This window comes from Petaurus breviceps, unplaced genomic scaffold (genome assembly GCF_028583685.1).
Source record: "Petaurus breviceps papuanus isolate PSGF00001 unplaced genomic scaffold, PetGlider_PUasm1.0 186, whole genome shotgun sequence".
Lineage (NCBI taxonomy): Eukaryota > Metazoa > Chordata > Mammalia > Diprotodontia > Petauridae > Petaurus > Petaurus breviceps.
In genome coordinates, this window is record NW_027185798.1 from 40,234,944 (window position 1) to 40,253,288 (window position 18,345).

The 18,345-nt window shown below is 42.0% G+C and overlaps 1 protein-coding gene across 2 annotated transcripts in view; it reads right to left on the reverse strand.

The window, feature by feature from the left end:
• The window catches only part of VANGL1 (VANGL planar cell polarity protein 1), a 70,176-nt gene that overhangs the window by 20,749 nt on the left and 31,082 nt on the right, over positions 1-18,345 (reverse strand). For both annotated transcript variants that reach the window (XM_069090271.1, XM_069090272.1), the window contains exon 4: positions 12,606-13,213. In XM_069090271.1, the coding sequence (XP_068946372.1) occupies positions 12,606-13,213 (608 nt within the window). The remainder of the gene's footprint in view (positions 1-12,605; positions 13,214-18,345) is intronic.

The window sequence follows — 18,345 nt, forward strand, 5'->3', positions numbered from 1 at the left end:
ATATATATATATATATATATATATGTAACTCCAAAGAACTCTAAAAAGCCTAACTCTTAGGAATAAAAGTGCTCAGAGGACAGGGCCCCAGTGAATTCCAGTTTTCCTTTTGTGTCTGTATATAGTCTTAACCAATACTATACATGCAACAAATCACCAGGCAGCCAGTGCACTCCCTGAATTTCTGAGCTGAAAAGGACCCTAAAAACCATTTAAGTTCAATATAGACTCCCCCACAAAATCGCACACACATAATTATGTGCCTATATATAGAGATACATATATGCACACCCTTATGTATACACATAAATGTATATACTTACATGTATAAACGTAGGCACATATAAGTACAGCACACCTGCTGTAGTCTTGTCACACCATGTACCCATCCCATGATGCAATCATGCCAGCTCTACTTGAAGACCCTTGATGGGAAGGGGGGGACCCACGTCTCCCCGTATTCCACACTACTATTGCACCCCATCCAGTCCATTCCTAGTCTGGACAGCTCTAATGGTTAAGAAGTTACTTTTTTTCCCTGCCAAGCCTAAATTTGCCTCTTTAGAAAAATAATTAAAATTTCTCCCTAGAGAAAAAAATAAAATTCAAAGGTGGGGTGTGCCGGGACCAACGGAGGCTCTTTCCTCTCAAACCTTTCCACTAAAATCCATCCCCACCCCCAATTAGTTTGGATAAGGGGCAATTTCCTTTCTCAATACAGAGAAAGAACTTGGTGGGGGGGTGGAGGACAAGGGTAAACCTTAGTCAATAAGACCCAGACATCTTTAAAATGAGAACAATTTCCTCCCTGAAATTTGGGTGGGGTGGGAGGGATAACAAAATCCCAGCCAGTTTGGGAAAACCCCTAGGCACATCCCAGAATTGGCCTGAAGCCGCACAAGATCCACGTTTTTAAAGGGCCACACAGGAAGTAGAAAAAAAAGCCTGAAAGTCAGATTCCCCATGGCTAAGGCGGCCAAGCCCATCCTGGCTAGAGGTCATATGACCATTCAGTCACACAGGAGCCCCAAAGGGGCCAAATTCTTCTGTTCATCCAGCCCCAGGAGCCATAAAATGCCTTTGGCCTGTGCTTTGAAGCCTCCTCCTGACCTCTAGATAAAGGGCCATAAGATGAGTTAGAAGAAGATGAGGGGTGAGGGGTTGGGGTGTGGGTGTGGGGGAGAGGGCCAGAGGCCTGGAGAATGGAAAGGGACTTAAGAGGAGCAACTGGAATCCCAGAAAGGCCTGTCATTCCACTCTGAGGCCCCTTAAAAGTCACAAGTTGTCTCTGCAGACCTTTCCAAACCCCTTTTAGCTGATGAGCTAGGGGTTTTTTTTTCCTTTTCCTCCCCATCCTATGGGTTGTTCTGAAAGCAAAAATCACAAATTCATCTATTTTGGTGGGTGCCCAAAAGGAAGGAAGCCAGGAAACAAAAGCTCACAGGTTCTAAACTTGGAAAGGGCTGAGCTGCAGGTCGAGAGATAACAAGGGGAAATAGTACCAAGTAAGATATCGTTTGCATTGGCAAGACTATTATGACAACAAGAAATTCACATTTATATAGCAAGTCAAAGCAAGTCAACAAGCATTTATTAAGGGCTTACTCTGTGCCAGGCACTGGGCCAAGGGCTGGGATTTAGGGGGGAAAAAGAAGGCAAAAACATAACTCCCACTTTCAAGGAGCTCACATTCTAATGGGAAAAACCACATGTAAACAAGGTAGATCCAAGACATTTAGTGAGAAGATGGATGGAGGGGAATCTTCAAGAAGAAAGCATTAGCCACTGGGGGAGGGGGAGAACTGGGAAAGGCACAGATTCTCATTCATACAGTGTACTGCTACACGTACATAAACACACACACATGCATGCATGCAAATACACGTGCATGCAAATATACATATGTATACATACACAGACATAATTATATGCCTATGTGTAGATACATATATGCACACTCATGCATACACATAAATGTATACCTGTACGTATGTATGCATGTGTGCATATATTATATGTACACACATATATAATTATATAGTTTGTGTGTATATATATATAACTATATGTAGTTATATGTATATATGTTGCTTCCCCTGATAGAATGTAAGGTCTCTGAAGACAGGGACCACCTCTTTTTTGTCCTTGTCCCCCACCCCAGAGTCTAGTATAGAGCCTGGTGACAGTAATCACTTAAAAATTCTTGATAAATTTACATCAAATCCTACCTCTGCTACTTGCTACTTATTGGGCTTTAGGCCAGTCAGTTAAGTCTCTGGGGCTAGGTTCTTTTATCTGTAAAATGAGGGTGTTGGCCTAAATGACCTCTAAAATTTCTTCCAGTTTTAAATGTGAGAGCCAGTGAAAAATACATAAACTACTTCAGAAACCTTAAAAAGCTCTATAAATGGCAGTACTTAGAACTCTCTTTCTAACTGTAAGCCTCAGTAATTCAGTTACCAAATATTAATGAAGACAGACAATTTGTAGTTCTTAATGACATGTAATAGGATTGGACCAGATGCACAAATACCACCCAGTGGGGTCAGAAATAATTTCCAAGTCCCCCTGAGGTTCTATGGAGAAGAATCTGGTTAGGGAAGCTCCATGGCTTTAACCCACAACACCCGAACTTGTTCATCTTTTTCTTATTTCTTATGTCACAGCCCCCTTTGGCAGTCAGTCTGATGGAGTGTATGGAATCTTAGGAGAATGTTTTTAAATGCATTAAATAAAACAGGATTACAAAGGAAAGTAAGTATGTGGAAATACAGGTATCCAAATAAAAAACAACTTTACACACCCAAAGTTAAGAAGCTCTGCCCTAGAATGTGAAACCATCATAGAGATCAATGTCCTTCCCCACCCCAAATTTCAAGGTGCTAGAAAGCCTCCCATCCATCTGGCAAAAGCAGGGAAGAGAAAGGAAAGGAAAGGAATCCACTTTCTGAAACATTCCCAATATTGATTTAGAGCTAGCAGGGCCACTAGAAGCTGGGTAATCTTATCCAATCCACTTTATTTTACAAAGGAGGAAATTGAGGCCTCCTGGGTTTAGGATTTGAACTCTGGTCTTCTTATTTCCACTGCTGGTACTGTTCCCTACTATGCCACCTGGTAACTATACTTAAGTGTTTCTACCACTGGTGACTAAGGTTCTGACAATAAAATACATCAGTGAAAACAAGGTCTTCAGCAGTGGAAGTGTCACCACACTGGGGGTTGGCCCAGGGCCATGCCCTCCCTCACTGTGTTCACTCTGGGCTGCTGGGGGGTGGGGATGGGAGGTTGTACCTGGGCAGGGGGGACAGTTTTCAGCTACCATCCACACTGGTTCCTTTTAACCTCTGCAAACAACACAGCAGAAGCAGCCAGATGTTCGAGCAGCCCCTCGGGTACAACTGCATGATACAGCAGGCTGGTTCTGCATTCATATGTCTGCTCTCCCTGACAATACTGACAAGGCTTTTTCTTTCTGAATGGCTAATCTGGTTGTTGCCGCTACGTCTCTCATGTTACTTCTCTTCCCTGTCCTGCTGTCAGGAAGGTTCTGGCAGCCTTCTCCCATTTGGGAATATCTACCAAAGATCCTTTCTTTCCCTGCGACAGGTATGAGCTTTTCCACCAGTCAGTGGGGGCTCATCACGCCCCTTCATCCAGGCTTCAGGGGACTTTGCACAGCTCTGTCTCCCTTAAATCCAATTCACTTGCAAGTCAAGACATCATTCCCCGATGTCACTGGCCCTCTTCAAGAGGGAGGGACCAACAATAACTGTCCTCTGCAGACCAGGCTGTGATGCCTTTTTCTTTTAAAAAAAAAAAAATAATAACTGGGCTGCCCCAAAGTTCTAACTCACCAAACGAAATCATTGCAAAAAAAAAAAAAGTCATCACGTCAAAGGCAAAATGATTATTGCTGTTTTTTGATGACGAGGATGATTCTCTGTGTAAAGTAGGATTTCACTCTCATCCCCATTTGTGATCACAGAAGGCACAGATACCTTAAAGGGACTCACTCAGTCGGCTAAGCCAACCAACTGAATATTAAGGTATTTTCGTATAACCTTATCTCAATGTATAGACAAGTCCTTAATTAATTTGAAAGCACTGTGGGGTTTTGGGGGGGCCACTAGACGAAAAGGCAAATGATGCCAATTAAGAGGTTTAAAAAAAAGACCTTTAGAAGTATTCAGAGAGGGGTGGCTAGGTGGCACAGTGAATAGAGTGTCGGCCCTGGAGTCAGGAGGACCTGAGTTCAAATCCAATCTCAGACACTTAATACTTACTAGCTGTGTGATCTTAGGCAAGTCGCTCAACCCCAAATGCCCTGCCTTTCCACCCTCTTAAAGCCCCCCCCCCAAAAAAGAAGAAGTATTCAGAGGGTACTTAATGGGCAGCATTCTCACTGGGATGAGCTTCTCACATTACTGGGATATAGGCAGGTGCCTACATTCATCCATATATGATCAATATGCAAAATTCCTCCCAGGTTGGTCCTGAATGAACTTGGCACTCATCTATGATTCTTGATGATTTACCCATCTAAGATGACCCCATCATGTAATATCTACAGGTATCACGCATTCTGAACCCAAACCCTTCCAAACTGAATTGGATCCACAAAGAAGATACCTACCTGGGGCTGTGTGTTATAGGTCAAGGGCAGAGAAATAGGGCTAATCATTTCTCCTTAAGAATGATTCCTTATTACTAATAAATATCAAAATGAAAATTTATTGGGCATTTACTATGTGGTACCATAATGGACTTTTATTCATTTATGAAAGACAAATATAATAAGTCCCCACCAAAGGAGGTACAAAGATAAAGATGGCATGGTCCCTGATCTCAAAGATCTTACAAGAGAAGAGGAGACAGGTACACAAAGAGTAAGGCATAAGAGAGATAATGAAGTATTAGGAAAAGTTAATTTCAGAATTGGAAAGGACTGTAGAAACAGGAGAAAGCACACTAGCTCCAAGAGGCAGAAGATCTAGGATCAAGTTCTGATGCTGACTATTCCAACCTCTGTGACCTTGGGGAAGTAATTTAATTTCCTTGGACTTCAGTTTCCTTGCCTGAAAAGTAAGGAGATCATACAACATGACTTCTGAGGTCTTTTTTTTTTAAATTATTTTATTATTTTTTTGCTTTTTGGAGGGGGGAAGGCAGGGCAATTGGAGTTAAGTGACTTGCCCAAGGTCACACAGCTAGTAACTGTTAAGTGTCTGAGGCCGGATTTGAACTCAGGTCCTCCTGACTTCAGGGCTGGTGCTCTATTCACTACACCACCTAGCTGCCCTGTGAGGTCCTCTTCAAATCTAAACCTGTGACCCTGTGATATAGTCCAACCTCCCCCAACCAAAAGAATTAAAATAAAAATCCCACTAGAATACATCTGACAAAGTGCCACCTAGCTTTTGTTTAAAGACGTCCAGGAACCCACTGCCACCAGGCGCAGCCTATTCCACTTTTAAATAGCCATAACTGTTAGGTAGATTTTTCCTGACATCAGGCCTAAATTAGCCTCTTTAGAAAAATAATTTAAATTTGTCTATAAAGAAATAAAGTAAAAACCCAGGAAAGTATCACTTGTTAGTGAGGGAAGAAAGATTCATTAGTAAAGGTTTTGTGAAAGACATGTCATCGGAACTAGGCCTTGAAGGATGAGGAGAGGGGGCAGAGGAGGAAAGGAAAGGATATTTCTTCCAGGCATAGGGAATGGCATGAACAAAGACACAGAGTTAGGAAAACAGAACATTCAAGGGATGAGTATTCTAGTTTAGCTGGCTGGGAAATAAAGTAGTATTTTAGATAAGAGTCAGAAAGATAGGTTGGAGCTAGGTTGAAGGCCAGGGTTAGATACAGTAGATAATGGGGAGTGACTGATGGCTTTTGAATGGTGGGGTGCATTATGCATTTTAAAATGGCACTAAGAATAAGAGAGCTCAATTAACAACGGTTCAAACTAGGGGAGGGAAGGGTCAGTGGAAATGGTGGCTAACTGAATGGGGTGATGGAGAAAGGGCAGTCAAAGATAACATTACTTCACCTCTCCAACTCAATCAATCTCTTTATTTGTAAAATTAGGGGTTAGACTGGATAATCCCTATAATCCCTTCGAGGGCTAATCTATGATCCTACTAATGTGTAATTTTGAACATGGGTAACTGGGATACAAGTGATGCCACCAAAAAAACCAGAGAATTAAAGAAGAAAAGTTGCTATGTCAAGTTCAGTACAGACCATGTTGAGTTTGAGATACCCACAAAATGGTTCAGAGCTATTATCCAAATTGGATCTTTTGACTTCTGTAAACAATGAGACTCTTGTGGCATAGAAAATATAATAAATGACTGGGAAAACTAAGTCTGGAACCAGGCAGGAAATTCAGTAGAAACAGTAGTGTTAGGAGCATATAGTCTGAGAGAAAATGGTGAGAATTCAAAATTTGGGAAGGAAGAAAGGGGTAGAAGGGTATTCACTGATAATGAGGTCTAACTCGGTCATAATGATAGACAGCCAAATTGGAATGAAGATAGGTTATCAACATGGAGAAACTATGAGATAAGGATATTGAAAGGGACATCAATATGGCTATTAAAGTAGCTGAGAACTATGGGTGATGAGTAGATGGAGAAGACTCTAAGTCAAATGGTTGAGGTGGTAGGAGGACAAAAATTCTTTAAGGGACAGGACCATGTCATATAATACAATGTCTAGGCTGGGCCACAATGACAAATATCTTCCAAGTCTCTTACCAGTTCTTTGGATAGATGTTCATACCAGCTCTAGTTAAAACGAATACTTTCCCCCTCAATCAATGATTGGCCCTTGCATTCTAAGGTGAGCATAATACAAACGGGCTAGGTCAGAGAGATTGCCTCATTTCCCCTCCATATCAGGTGAGGTCCATGAACAGAGGTCGGGAAGGGAAGTCTCCATTCCTGGTCCCTGCCCAGGAGGCAGCTGTACAAACAGAAGAGATCACTGTCCAGAACCTTTCATTCTCATCAAAGCCCCTTTCAACAAACACCACAAAAGTTAACCACTAACGGCAGCTCCATTTCCTCCCTAATAATCCCTCAAATCCAAAATATATTTAGATTCTGATCCCTAACACATGCACCAACAATTTAGCTCCCACGGATGTGAGGGTCTGCCAGTACCTTACTCGTATTTGGGAGGGGTACAAAATATCCATATTGGATTACTATTAACAACAAAGGTAAATACACACACTCTCCCGGGGAATTTAAGCTTTTAAATTGTCCGTTGTGTTTTAAATAATATGAATAAAACCTTGCACAGTCCTGCTTCCCTAGTCAAGCACAAATGTCCACAGCATAAAGAGCATTTATTTTAAAGAGGTGAAGAGTGTTAGAAGGAAACCTTTTGTCGGAGTACTCCCCCCACCAAAAAATAATCCCCCTGGCCCTTCACTGCTTTTTGGTCTGGGAATGGAAGAACACACGAGTCCAAAGCTCTAATCTCATCCTCCCTGACTGAGATAGAATCTAAACCTCAGAGATCTCACCCCATGAGAAATTACATGAGGAAGGGACCTCAGCAGCATAAGTACCATTGTTTTGTCAAGCTTCTTTTATAAATAGAGAAAAAGAGTGTTGTCTTGGGGGTGTGCCCAAGAGACTAGGGGAATGGGTCCCCTGTAGATGAAAAGTTGATTGCCTCTGAAATTATTTAATTGTTGTTGTTTAGTTTTATCTCGATCTATGTGACCCCATTTAAGGTTTTGTTGGCAAAGGTACTGGAGTGGTTTACCATTCCTTCTCCAACTCATTTTACAGATGAGGAAACAGAGGCAAACAAGGTTTAAGTGGCTTGCCCAGGATCACATATGCCTGAACTTAAACACTATCATCTTCCTATGGCAGAGTTGCAAATTGAAGGTGGGGAGATACCGATTAGATGCAATCATCCCAATTTAAGTAATAGGATTGGCAAGAAATTTAGCATGTCAGATTTAGATCTGCAAGGAGCCTCTGACATCTTCTAGTATAGCTTCCCCACTTTACAGATAGGGAAGCAATTATGAAAGGCCAAAGGGCATCTAGTTCAAGTCATGGCAACAGAAAATCTCTTTGTACCATCCCTAGCACAAGGTCACCTGGCTTCCCCTTGAAGACCTTCAGGGATAGAAAATTAATCACCAATCAAACCAGACCATTCTGCTTTGGGATGGCTCTAGTTCTTAGAAGGTTTTTCCTTCCATTAAGCCAAAATCTTCTTCCCCATGACCTTCTTTTTTTGCCCTCTGAGACCCAGTAGGACAGATCTGATACCCCAACTTTCAAAAGTACTGACCACGGTCCCTCCCCATGGCCCCTATCCCTTCTCCCCACCCAGATCTTCTTATCTCCAGGCTAACCATAGTTGTTCAGTAAACCACATGTCCCACTCAAATGCTTTCCTGGGCTTCATGATCTCTAGAAACTCCTCATTCTTCAAGATAAAATCAACTCTCACACCTCCTCAGCACCCCCTGGAGCCTCTCCCTCCCTTCCTCTGATTGAGGAAGGTAGACCCTGGAGAGCTCCTCTTAGATCTTCCACCATTTAAGGAGGATGGCCCAGGGGATTCACCTCTTTATTCCCAAGGAACTGCTTTCCTGGACTTCATAATCAACAGAAACTCATCATTCTATAAGATGAAATCAGCTCGAAGACTCTGACCTCTATTTTCCACCTTGAGGCCATAAGATTTCATTATACTCCAGAGCCAATTAGACCCTCATCCCTTTTCTCAGCCACCCTTAACTTTTCAGCTTCTTTTTATGTGGTCTCCCCTTTAGACTGTAACCTCCTGGAGGGCAGGGACCTTCTTATGCTTTTCTCCATATGCTCAGAGCTTAGCACAATTCCTGACACAGAGTATGCACTTATTCACTGTAACTCTGAGTAAACAACTTGCCCAAGGTCTTACATACAGCCAGGACTAGAACCCAAGTCTCTCCATTTCCAGATCAGGGTCCTTTCCACCACACTACAAAGAGAAGCGCTCACCCCGTCTGGGCAATCACCGCCTCTATTATTTCTTGGCCCTGGGATTAACTAACAAACATAAAAAGTTCAGCCAGCGGCTGGCTGTCTCTCTAAATTATTAGAGTAACTTTAAGCTCCCCAGAGAGCCTTTCTCATAAGTTTCTAATTTGAAAACCAAAGTGCACACCAAAAAAAGCCAGGTCCTGGCCAGAGCTGGAGGGGACGTGAATGGGAGCTGGAGGGGTGACAAGCTTAGCTTTGTCTCTGCTGGAGTTGGAGGCTGCTTGCTGACAACAGTTGCCTCCTGTTTCTGGGCCCAAAATAGCCAAGAAACATAAATGTCCCTTTCTGAACACCACTGGGACGAGCTCACAATCGAACTCTCACTGTTGGAAAAGTACTTTCAAAAGGAGTTTCTTTGAGAATGCTTGCTTTTTTTTTTTAATTTGCAGTCAACGGTCATATCTTTTTTATAAATGGTCATCCTTTAGTGAGTAAAGCACAGCGAGAATCCTGGTTTAAGACTGGTCATGCCTAGACAGATCACGATGGCTAAAACCACAAGTCTGAAGTCATTACAGCAATTCCTTTGATACATGGAACACCTGGGAAAAGAACTGCTCCTGAGCCGGGGGTGGGGAACCTGCGGCCTCAAGGCCCCACGTGGCCTTCTAGGTCCTTGGGTTCGGCCCTCTGACTGAATCCAAACTTCACAGAACAAATTTGTTCTGTAAAACTTGGACTCAGTCAAAAGCCTGAACCCTAGAAGGTCACGTGGGGCCTTGAGGCCCCACCCCTGCTCCAGGCAGTCCAGCTGAGAGTTTGCCCTTAAAAATCACCAAATTTTTGGTCAGTTTAATCAGTTGAGCTAGAAATTTTTACACATAAAAAAAGGTATGATGAAGAGCATTTAACTTTTCCTGGTTATTAAAGATCTTTAAGGGAGGCACAAGGTTCTGTGGAAAGAATGCTGGATTTGGAGTCAGAGAACCCGGATGGCCTATCTCTGGACCTCAGTTTCCTTATCTGTAAAACGAGCTGGTTGGCATAGATGACCTTCCAGCTCTATATCTATGATTCTTTGATGAAGAACCTCTCTCTGAACTCAGCTGGGCTGACTATAATTGAAGCCTTTAAGAAAGATGACCACATGTCCTAGATCAACCTAAAAATTGAGCTTTTGTTGGGTTGGTGGTGCACACTTGCATTGTCTAATAGTATTTGCATTTACGTAGTGTTTTGTGGTTTGACAAATATAAATATTATCTCATTTTAGCCTCACAACAAACCTGGGAGGCAGACGGAATTACTAGCCCCATTTTACAAATGAGGAAACTGAGGGAAAGAGAGGTTAAGTGACTTTTCCAGAGTCACACAATTAGTAAGCATCAGGATTTGAACTTATGACTTCCTGATTCCAGCCCCAGTTCTCTAATCACTGAAACTGCCTATAATTACTATCTCAAGTCATAGTAGGAATAAAGATTATAAGGTATTCACACCAAGTCTGGCACCAGTATGGTGAGCCCTAGGCCACTAGACTTCCAAAGGAACAAATCAGCCCAGGTCAGAAAAATGAAGCCACTTCTGTGCCAAATGGCACGGGGATCAGGATCTCATATGAGTACTTGCTGAATTTCCAGCTGAAGCAAGATAAGAAGATTGACTCTCAAAAAAACAAAAAGACTATGAAAGATCTTCCAAGCCAATCTGCCAGAAGTCCTTGGCAAAAAAAAAAAGTCACCTTAGCTAAGCAACTAAAGCATAAAAACAGGTCAGTTCCACAGGAACAGCCTTAAATAAAATGCAGAGGCCTGTGATTCTAGCTTGGCCGGACAAAGAAAAAGGATGTGCTATTCTGGATCTCTCAGATTCCTTTTATATTATTTCCCCTTATGTAATGTTTAAGCATTTAAATCTTTTTTTCCCCCTTAAACTTTGCGAGACTCTTTAGAAGGTATATTTCTGGCCCAGAGGCTTTTCCAGCTCCTGCTGTCTTGGGTCAGACTTATCCCAAGGGTTTGTGGGCTGTGTAGCCCACATGTGGCCCCAGAAAACAGTCCTGATTTCCACTGTGACCTTTCATTACAACTCTTCCATTGGTACCTAGCCTATCCTGTCCCTGAGCCTTGACAGAATAAAGTGATGGCTGACAAGGCAGCCACACAAGCTCCTTTTTCTTTAACCTACCCATTCTATTCCACCACAGTTTCCACGTGGAAACAAGAGACTAATTAGGAAAAAATCAAATTGGAGAAGAATGAGAAAGGGGGGGAGACTTCTCCCATGGCTGTCTCCACAGAGCTGTGCAGATATGAGAGTATGGACTTTGCTATAAGCTAAACCCCTGAGAGGAATCATTTTTAAGTAGAGACTGAGGAGTTACCATTGGGTGTTGGGGAATGAATGGACAATTAATAATGGATGATTATTCTGTGGTCAGCTCAAAAATGCCTGGCTACAATCCTGCCTTCTACATGCAGTTCTAGCCACTGCCCATCATGGCTACTTGATGAATTCCCACAGCTGTTGGCATTTACACTTGTGACTACAACAGGCATAATTTCCTAAGGAAATAGTTTTTTAATTGTGATTAGGAAATCTCTCCTTCCTCTTCCCCCTCACCCTGACTCCCTACCTTACCTCCCATTTCTCCAAAGCCATGCTGCCCAACAGGACTGGGAAATGTGAACAAATTTATAATCTTGCCACTACCAACCATTCTTATGTTATCTGTGGAACTCATACCCTTCAGTCTTAATTTTGCCTCCTGGAACAATTTGAAACAATTCCTTTTTCTACATAAGTTTTTTTTTTCAGTTGCTTTAAGAACGTGACTTGGTTTTCTCCATTGGGTTGTCCAATCCTCAATTGTTATTATAAGATGAAGCATCATGAGTTCAAGAGGAATCCCAGGAAATCAAAAGATGTCACCAAGTTGGTGGAAATGTAATCAGTTGGGAGGTGGCTGATCTTGGCTCCAGCTTGAGGCTTGGCCACATTCCTAGGTCCTAAACGGGATGCCAGTTGTCATTATAACCTTTCATGTGCTTTTGCCAACCTTGAGCATTTTGACAACTATCATGCACTGCCTAAGCATAGACTTATCTAAAGAACTAGAAGGAGGTTTTTGAGGAAATGCTGGATGCATGACCAATGATCAGGATACTCTGTGGAAGGAAGGGATTCTCAGCCAGGTACCCATCTCAGCTGGTTCCCTTTATCTCTAAGACTCTAGGACACTGTGCATTCATTTCTAAATGACTTCTGCCTGTTATTATCTATCTATAACAGTTATCACTCATGCACCTCGCAGGATTGAGTAGCCTATGGCTAATGTGTCTGAGTTGATTCCTGGACCCATTTTAAACCATACACCCAGACTCTATTAACTACCACTGGAGAATAACTGCCTGCTGCAAAAGTTAAATGGTGACTCCCTCACTTCTAATATGAATGAATTTCAGCAGCTGTCTCCTCTCCCCATCACTTGGCACACAAGAAAAGACAGACATCAGATTCCCCTGTCTTATCAAATCAGAAACAGACCAGCTGTTTTCTAGCAAGCCACAAAATTTAATTTTCTTGAATTTCTCAACTTACCTCAAGTTTCCCAAACTGTAAAAGCGTGACTCGCCATCAGTGGACCGGACCACTTTCAGTGTGAACATGGGCTGGAGCTGCCGGAGCTCTAGCAGTACAATCGCTAGATAATGGATGAAGAGAAGGGCGTCCACGAGGGAGACCGCGTATTGCACAATGCCCTGGTAATTTCGGTCCCTAGAGTCCAGGATGCGGACACCATAGAAGAGCCAATAGGAAACCACAAACAGAAAAATGAGGACCAGTAAGAGGGCCCGGAACACAAAGATCCGAGGCATTTCCATTGTCTGATGACGGAAAAAGAGGGCCCAGGTCCCAATGAGAAGGATGAGGAGTTTAAATGCCACCGAGATGAAGAGCCCCTCACATATTGTGCCACATGGTTCCAGCTCATCCCTCCACAGAATTGGGGGTAAGAGAATGAAGGCAATGGGGGTGAGGAAAACAAGAAGACCCAGGACTGCAGCCACTGTCAAGCCAAGGTAGCGTTTGCAGTCCAGTCCAACACTGTCCTCCATGTCCTTGCTGATCCTAGCAATGTCCTCCTGGGAGATGCTGTGTTCTGAGGTGCCGGTGATGGCCGTGGTGGTTTCTCCCCAGTTGTCATCCTACAGGCAGAGCACAAGAAGCAATGTGAATCAACCACTGGGCAGGAAAAGTGCCTCCCAACCCATCTCTGAACAGCAAATCCTCTGCCTCTAAAATACCTCCAACAGCAGGTCTTCTAGGCCCTGCTTCAGGACTTCTAGTGAAGAGAAAGCCCTCCAATTCTGAGGCAGCTCATTGCTCTCTGGGGACGTAATTCATTCTGCTGAGCTAGGATCCACCTCAGAAGAAGACATCTAGTCCAAATCTCTCATTTTACAGGTGAGGAGAACTAAGGTCCAGGGAAGTGAGGTTACTTGTTCAAAGTCACAGAGGAATAAAGTATCCAAAGAGGGATTTAAACCTCAGTCTTCTGACCTTGGAGCCAATGGTCTTTCCCTTATACCACAAGCATGTCATTTGTAATAACTAGGAAGTGTCTGGAGGTATAATGAGCCATTAGTAGAATACCCAGAAATATTCCTCCATTATCATGGGGGAATAGAAGAGTGCTTGCTATGTATTTGAGGATGATATCTTTGAACACTAAATTTTAGGGGGAGGGGTTCTTAATATAGTGAACATACCAATATCTTTTTGATGACTCAGGGTTAGCTGGAAGTATATATGACATTGGGCAAGTCAATTCCATTCTTGGGGCCCGAGTTCCCAAATCAGAAAAAAAGAAGGGTTGGGACAAGAAGATATCTAAGGTCATTTCCATCTCTAAATCTTATTTTCCTATGCTCATTATTAATACCAATTATTTTATTCTAATGTACTGATGCTTTTCAATGGGTATTAAAGTATAAAGGGATTGTTCTCCCTCATATTAAATGGGTCTAGAGCACTGTGCCTTTAGTTCTTGTGTCTAGTTTTGTAATTCTTCAGTTGTTTTCCCCAAGTCACAGTGTCAAAGCTGTCACTTCTTCCAGGTATCTGGATATTCTTACAGTTAACTGTCAATATTCTAGAAGCTATAAAACCACGGAGAACAACTCATTAGGACTAGCTGTGAAGAAGAAAAAATAGGGCCCAGGAGCTATAATCCTATGTAAGTAAGATTGGGTAGGTAAAATGGAATACAAATGCTCTGGCTGAATGCTTTATCTTATGGTATGGTAGGAGCAGTACCTGGTTTATGCAGACTGGACTGATTTTTCTGGCCCAGGGAATGAAGGCTTGATTTATTAGTATGGCTTCCTTGTCCCCCTGAGTCATAAAGGACCCAACTGAAGGGGAAATGGTGCACCAGAGGTTTTATCAGAATTCCTGTTCCCCTGAGAAGATGCCTTCCTGATCTGACTATTGTCAAGTTCTGTGGTAAGTGCAGAGGCAGAAGAGGGTGGAGTAGCGGACTGAGTGCTGTACGGATGTATGTGTTTACATATATTTATATTACATATATACAAATTAAACATGAATAAATTATATATACTATATATGTATGTATGTAAAATAGTTTTTATATAGCACTTTAAGATTAGCTAAGCTCTTTACAAATTCTGTCTCATTTTGTCCTCACAACAACCCTGGGACGTAGGTGCTATTATCATCCCCATTTGAACAAGTCTGACTGATTCTAAATCCAGCCCTCTACACACTGCACCACATGGCTAATCTCTTAATTGACAATCTCATGGCCTCTTCTCAGTCAGGCTTTATCCTTCATGACCTCTCTATAGCCTTTGACAATGCTGATCGCCCTCTTCTCAATTCTCTCTAGGTTTACCCTCTCCTGTCTGACCATTCCTTCACAATCTCCTTTGCTGTATATCTTTGCAAACCATGTATGTCTCCCCAGGTTTTGTCCTGGTCTCTTTCTGCCTTCTCTATTTCATTTGGAGATCTCATCAGTTCTCATGAATTCAATTATCATCTTTATGCCGATAATTCTTATAAACACCTGTCCATCCATAATCTCTCTGTTGACCTCCAGGCTCACATCTCCAACTTCCAATTTGATATTTCAAACTACATATCCCAAAGACATCTTAAACTCTACATGTCCAAAATTGAACCCATTCTCTTCTCCCAAAACCTACCTCTCTTCCTAACTTCCCTGTTACTGTTCTACCATTCTCCCTATCACCCAGGTTGCAATCCAGGTGCCATCTTTGACTCTTACTCTCTCTTACCATCACTCCCCCCGCCCCAGTATCCAATTATTATTAAGTTCTGTCCTTTCTACCATTGTAACAATACTCCTATATGTCTCCTTCTCTCCTCTGACACTGCCCCTACCCTAGTTTATGTCCTCATCGCCTTCCATCTGGGCTATGGCAAAAGCCATCCGGTTGGTCTCCCGTGTCTCAAGTCTCCCCCACCCCCAGTCCATTCTCCACGTAGCTATGAAATTGATCCCCCTAAAGCAGAGGTCTGACCATGTCACGCTCCTATTCAGTAATGGTTCCCTATTTCTTCTGGAACCAGACGTAAACTCTGCTGTTTGGCGTTTAAAGTCCTTCATCAACTGGCCCCTTGCTACCCTTCCACTCATACACATCCTACATATGCTTCTCCAAGTCCTCTGCCATACATTAACATTGGCCTCCTTACTCTTACACCAACAGGACACCCCATCTCGTGACTCCAGACATTTTCATTCGCTTTGTTTCATGCCTGGAAGGATCTCGCTCCTCAGTCCTGCTACAATCTTCCTTCAAGTCTCAGCTAGAGTCTCATCTTCTGTAATAACCTTTTCCTAGGCATCCTTCATCACAACGGCTTCCCTCTGAGATTACCTACTTATCCGGATCTGTAGCTTATTTGTATGTCCTGTTTCCCATCTTGTGTCTCCCAATAGACTGTAAGCTCCTTCAGAAAAGGGACAGTTTTTGCCTTTCCCTGTATCCCCAGGACTCAGTCCAGTGTCTGGCACACAGTTGGCACTTGATAAATGCTTGTTAGCTTGACTTGATATGGGAAGGTTTAATGGGAATGGGAATTTGAAGATCTTTCCTGCCCCTTAATAGACCTAGGGGGAAGTCTGAAGAACTCCCCTGCTCTGAAAGTAAACTCTGACCCCTAATAGGTTAAATGTAATTACACAGAGCCTGTGATGGAGGAAATTTGCTAAAGGGTGGAGCAGAGCCCACAGGAAGCTGGTCAGAGCTAGCTATTCAGTGGGAGAGAAAGAAGACTCAGGCAAGGAGATAGAGAGGTTTGTAAGTAAATATTGATCTTGTATTGGTCTGTGGGAAGGCTGAAGGATGCTGTGACTCTCAGTGCTATTATGGCTTCTGAATATCTTTGGTACTATGATGGAATTGGCTTACTGGTTTTGGGATTTGGTTTCCTGGTATCTAAATAAATGCTTCAGTTCTATCTTCTATCTGGAGAGTTTGGTATATTTTGCAATTGAACATCAAGTGAAACTTATAGTCACGGTCTTTATCATTATCGTGGGCACTATAAATATTACATTGGCACTACAGAAGATGAACCAAAGAAAACTAGCACATTTTTCTTTTATTTTTCTTAATACTTTCTTATTTTGGTAATTTGACCATTCATTTATTTTGAGTCAACTGTTCAGATCTTTAGCTATCTTATAATTGCACCACTCAGGAAACTCGTTTAGAACCACTGACAGGCACGAACCTGAATGTCCCAGGAAGTTTTACCTCATTGTTTTATATAGACAAACAAATCTGTAAAACTCTCACAGAGGCAAAGTAGATTAATGTGCCCAAATGAGATCGATGCCTGGGCTTAGTGAAGTAGAGATCTACAGCTGAAGGAATAATAGAAGCCATCTGATCCATCTCCCTTATTTACAAATGAGGAGACTATAGGTTAGAGTAGGGAAGTTACTCGACCAAAGTTACACAGGTAAGAAGGGATAGGATTTGATCCAAGGCTCCCTGCTCCAAATCCACTATTCTTTTCACTGTACCAAGCTACTTCCTTATAATAAGCATGATAATTGAGTCACCTGGGAAAACACAAATGAAATCGAGGCAGCACCCACTGTCCCATGGGGCTAGTGATACCTGGGTCACAAATGAACTAAATAAGTTTAGATCAGATGATAACTTGAGTGTCAAGGTACAAGAACTATGAAAAGAAGAAGCCAAAAGGGGGACCCAGATCTAAGAACCACTGGAAAAATTGGTTCTTAAACTTCAAAAATAACATATAGAAAAAGAATCTGGCCAAAACTTAATAACAAATTCATTTAGAACATAAATTCACTGGCCATATAAGGTTATTTTTTTTTCTGTGTAAACACTGTGAGTGTTTACAGATATAATTACATGTTTTGGACCATACCTAGCAAGACTGTTGATATTTTAACAAGTTAAAATAACTAGTATCCATTGTTCTGTCACCCTTCTCAAATCATTAATTCTCTCTTTTCTACTCACCTTATATCTAATATATATGCACACACATGTATGCATGTATGTGTAATATATACATATATGTACAGATAAACAAGTGTTTTACATGTATCTATATGGATACATCTGTGAATTATATAAGAGCTAGGTAACTCTAAAGGTTGCCTCAAGTTCTTATGCTTAGACAATAACCACACCAGCATACATACCTGTATGCTTAAGAGATACCCTGAAGAAAAATTGCCAAGGACCTGTAATGGACCAGAAGATGCCTTGAATCACAGCTTTTGCTAGAAGTTAGCTGTCTATGAAAGCAGTGGGTACCCTCCAAAAACAATTTGGTACAAACCTATAATTAGAGAGTAGTCCTCAAAAATCTCAGGGTCATTTAACAGTTCAAGAATTGGAGGGAAAGGCCTATAGGGACTTAAAAAAATTTTGAGCCATACTACATGAACCTACTATGTAGCTCTGTTACATAGCAGTGGGCCCTTGACCACTCCCTGAGATATGGCCAGTGGCCAATATCTATGTGTATTCCAAAAGGAAGCATGATATAGGGTAAAGAATGTTGGATTTAGAATTAATGGATTTGAATTCAAACATTAACTCTCCCACTTACCTGTGTCACCTTGGGCAAGTCACTTAAACTTTCTAGGCTTCAGTATCTTCTTAAAATAAAGGGTTGGACTAAATTGCCCATGAGGTCAATTCCAGCTCAAAAATCCATGACCCTCAATTAATTCTAAGGTTCCTTCTTGCTCCACATTTATGTTCTATTATTTTATGATTTAGAGGGAGAAACTGAA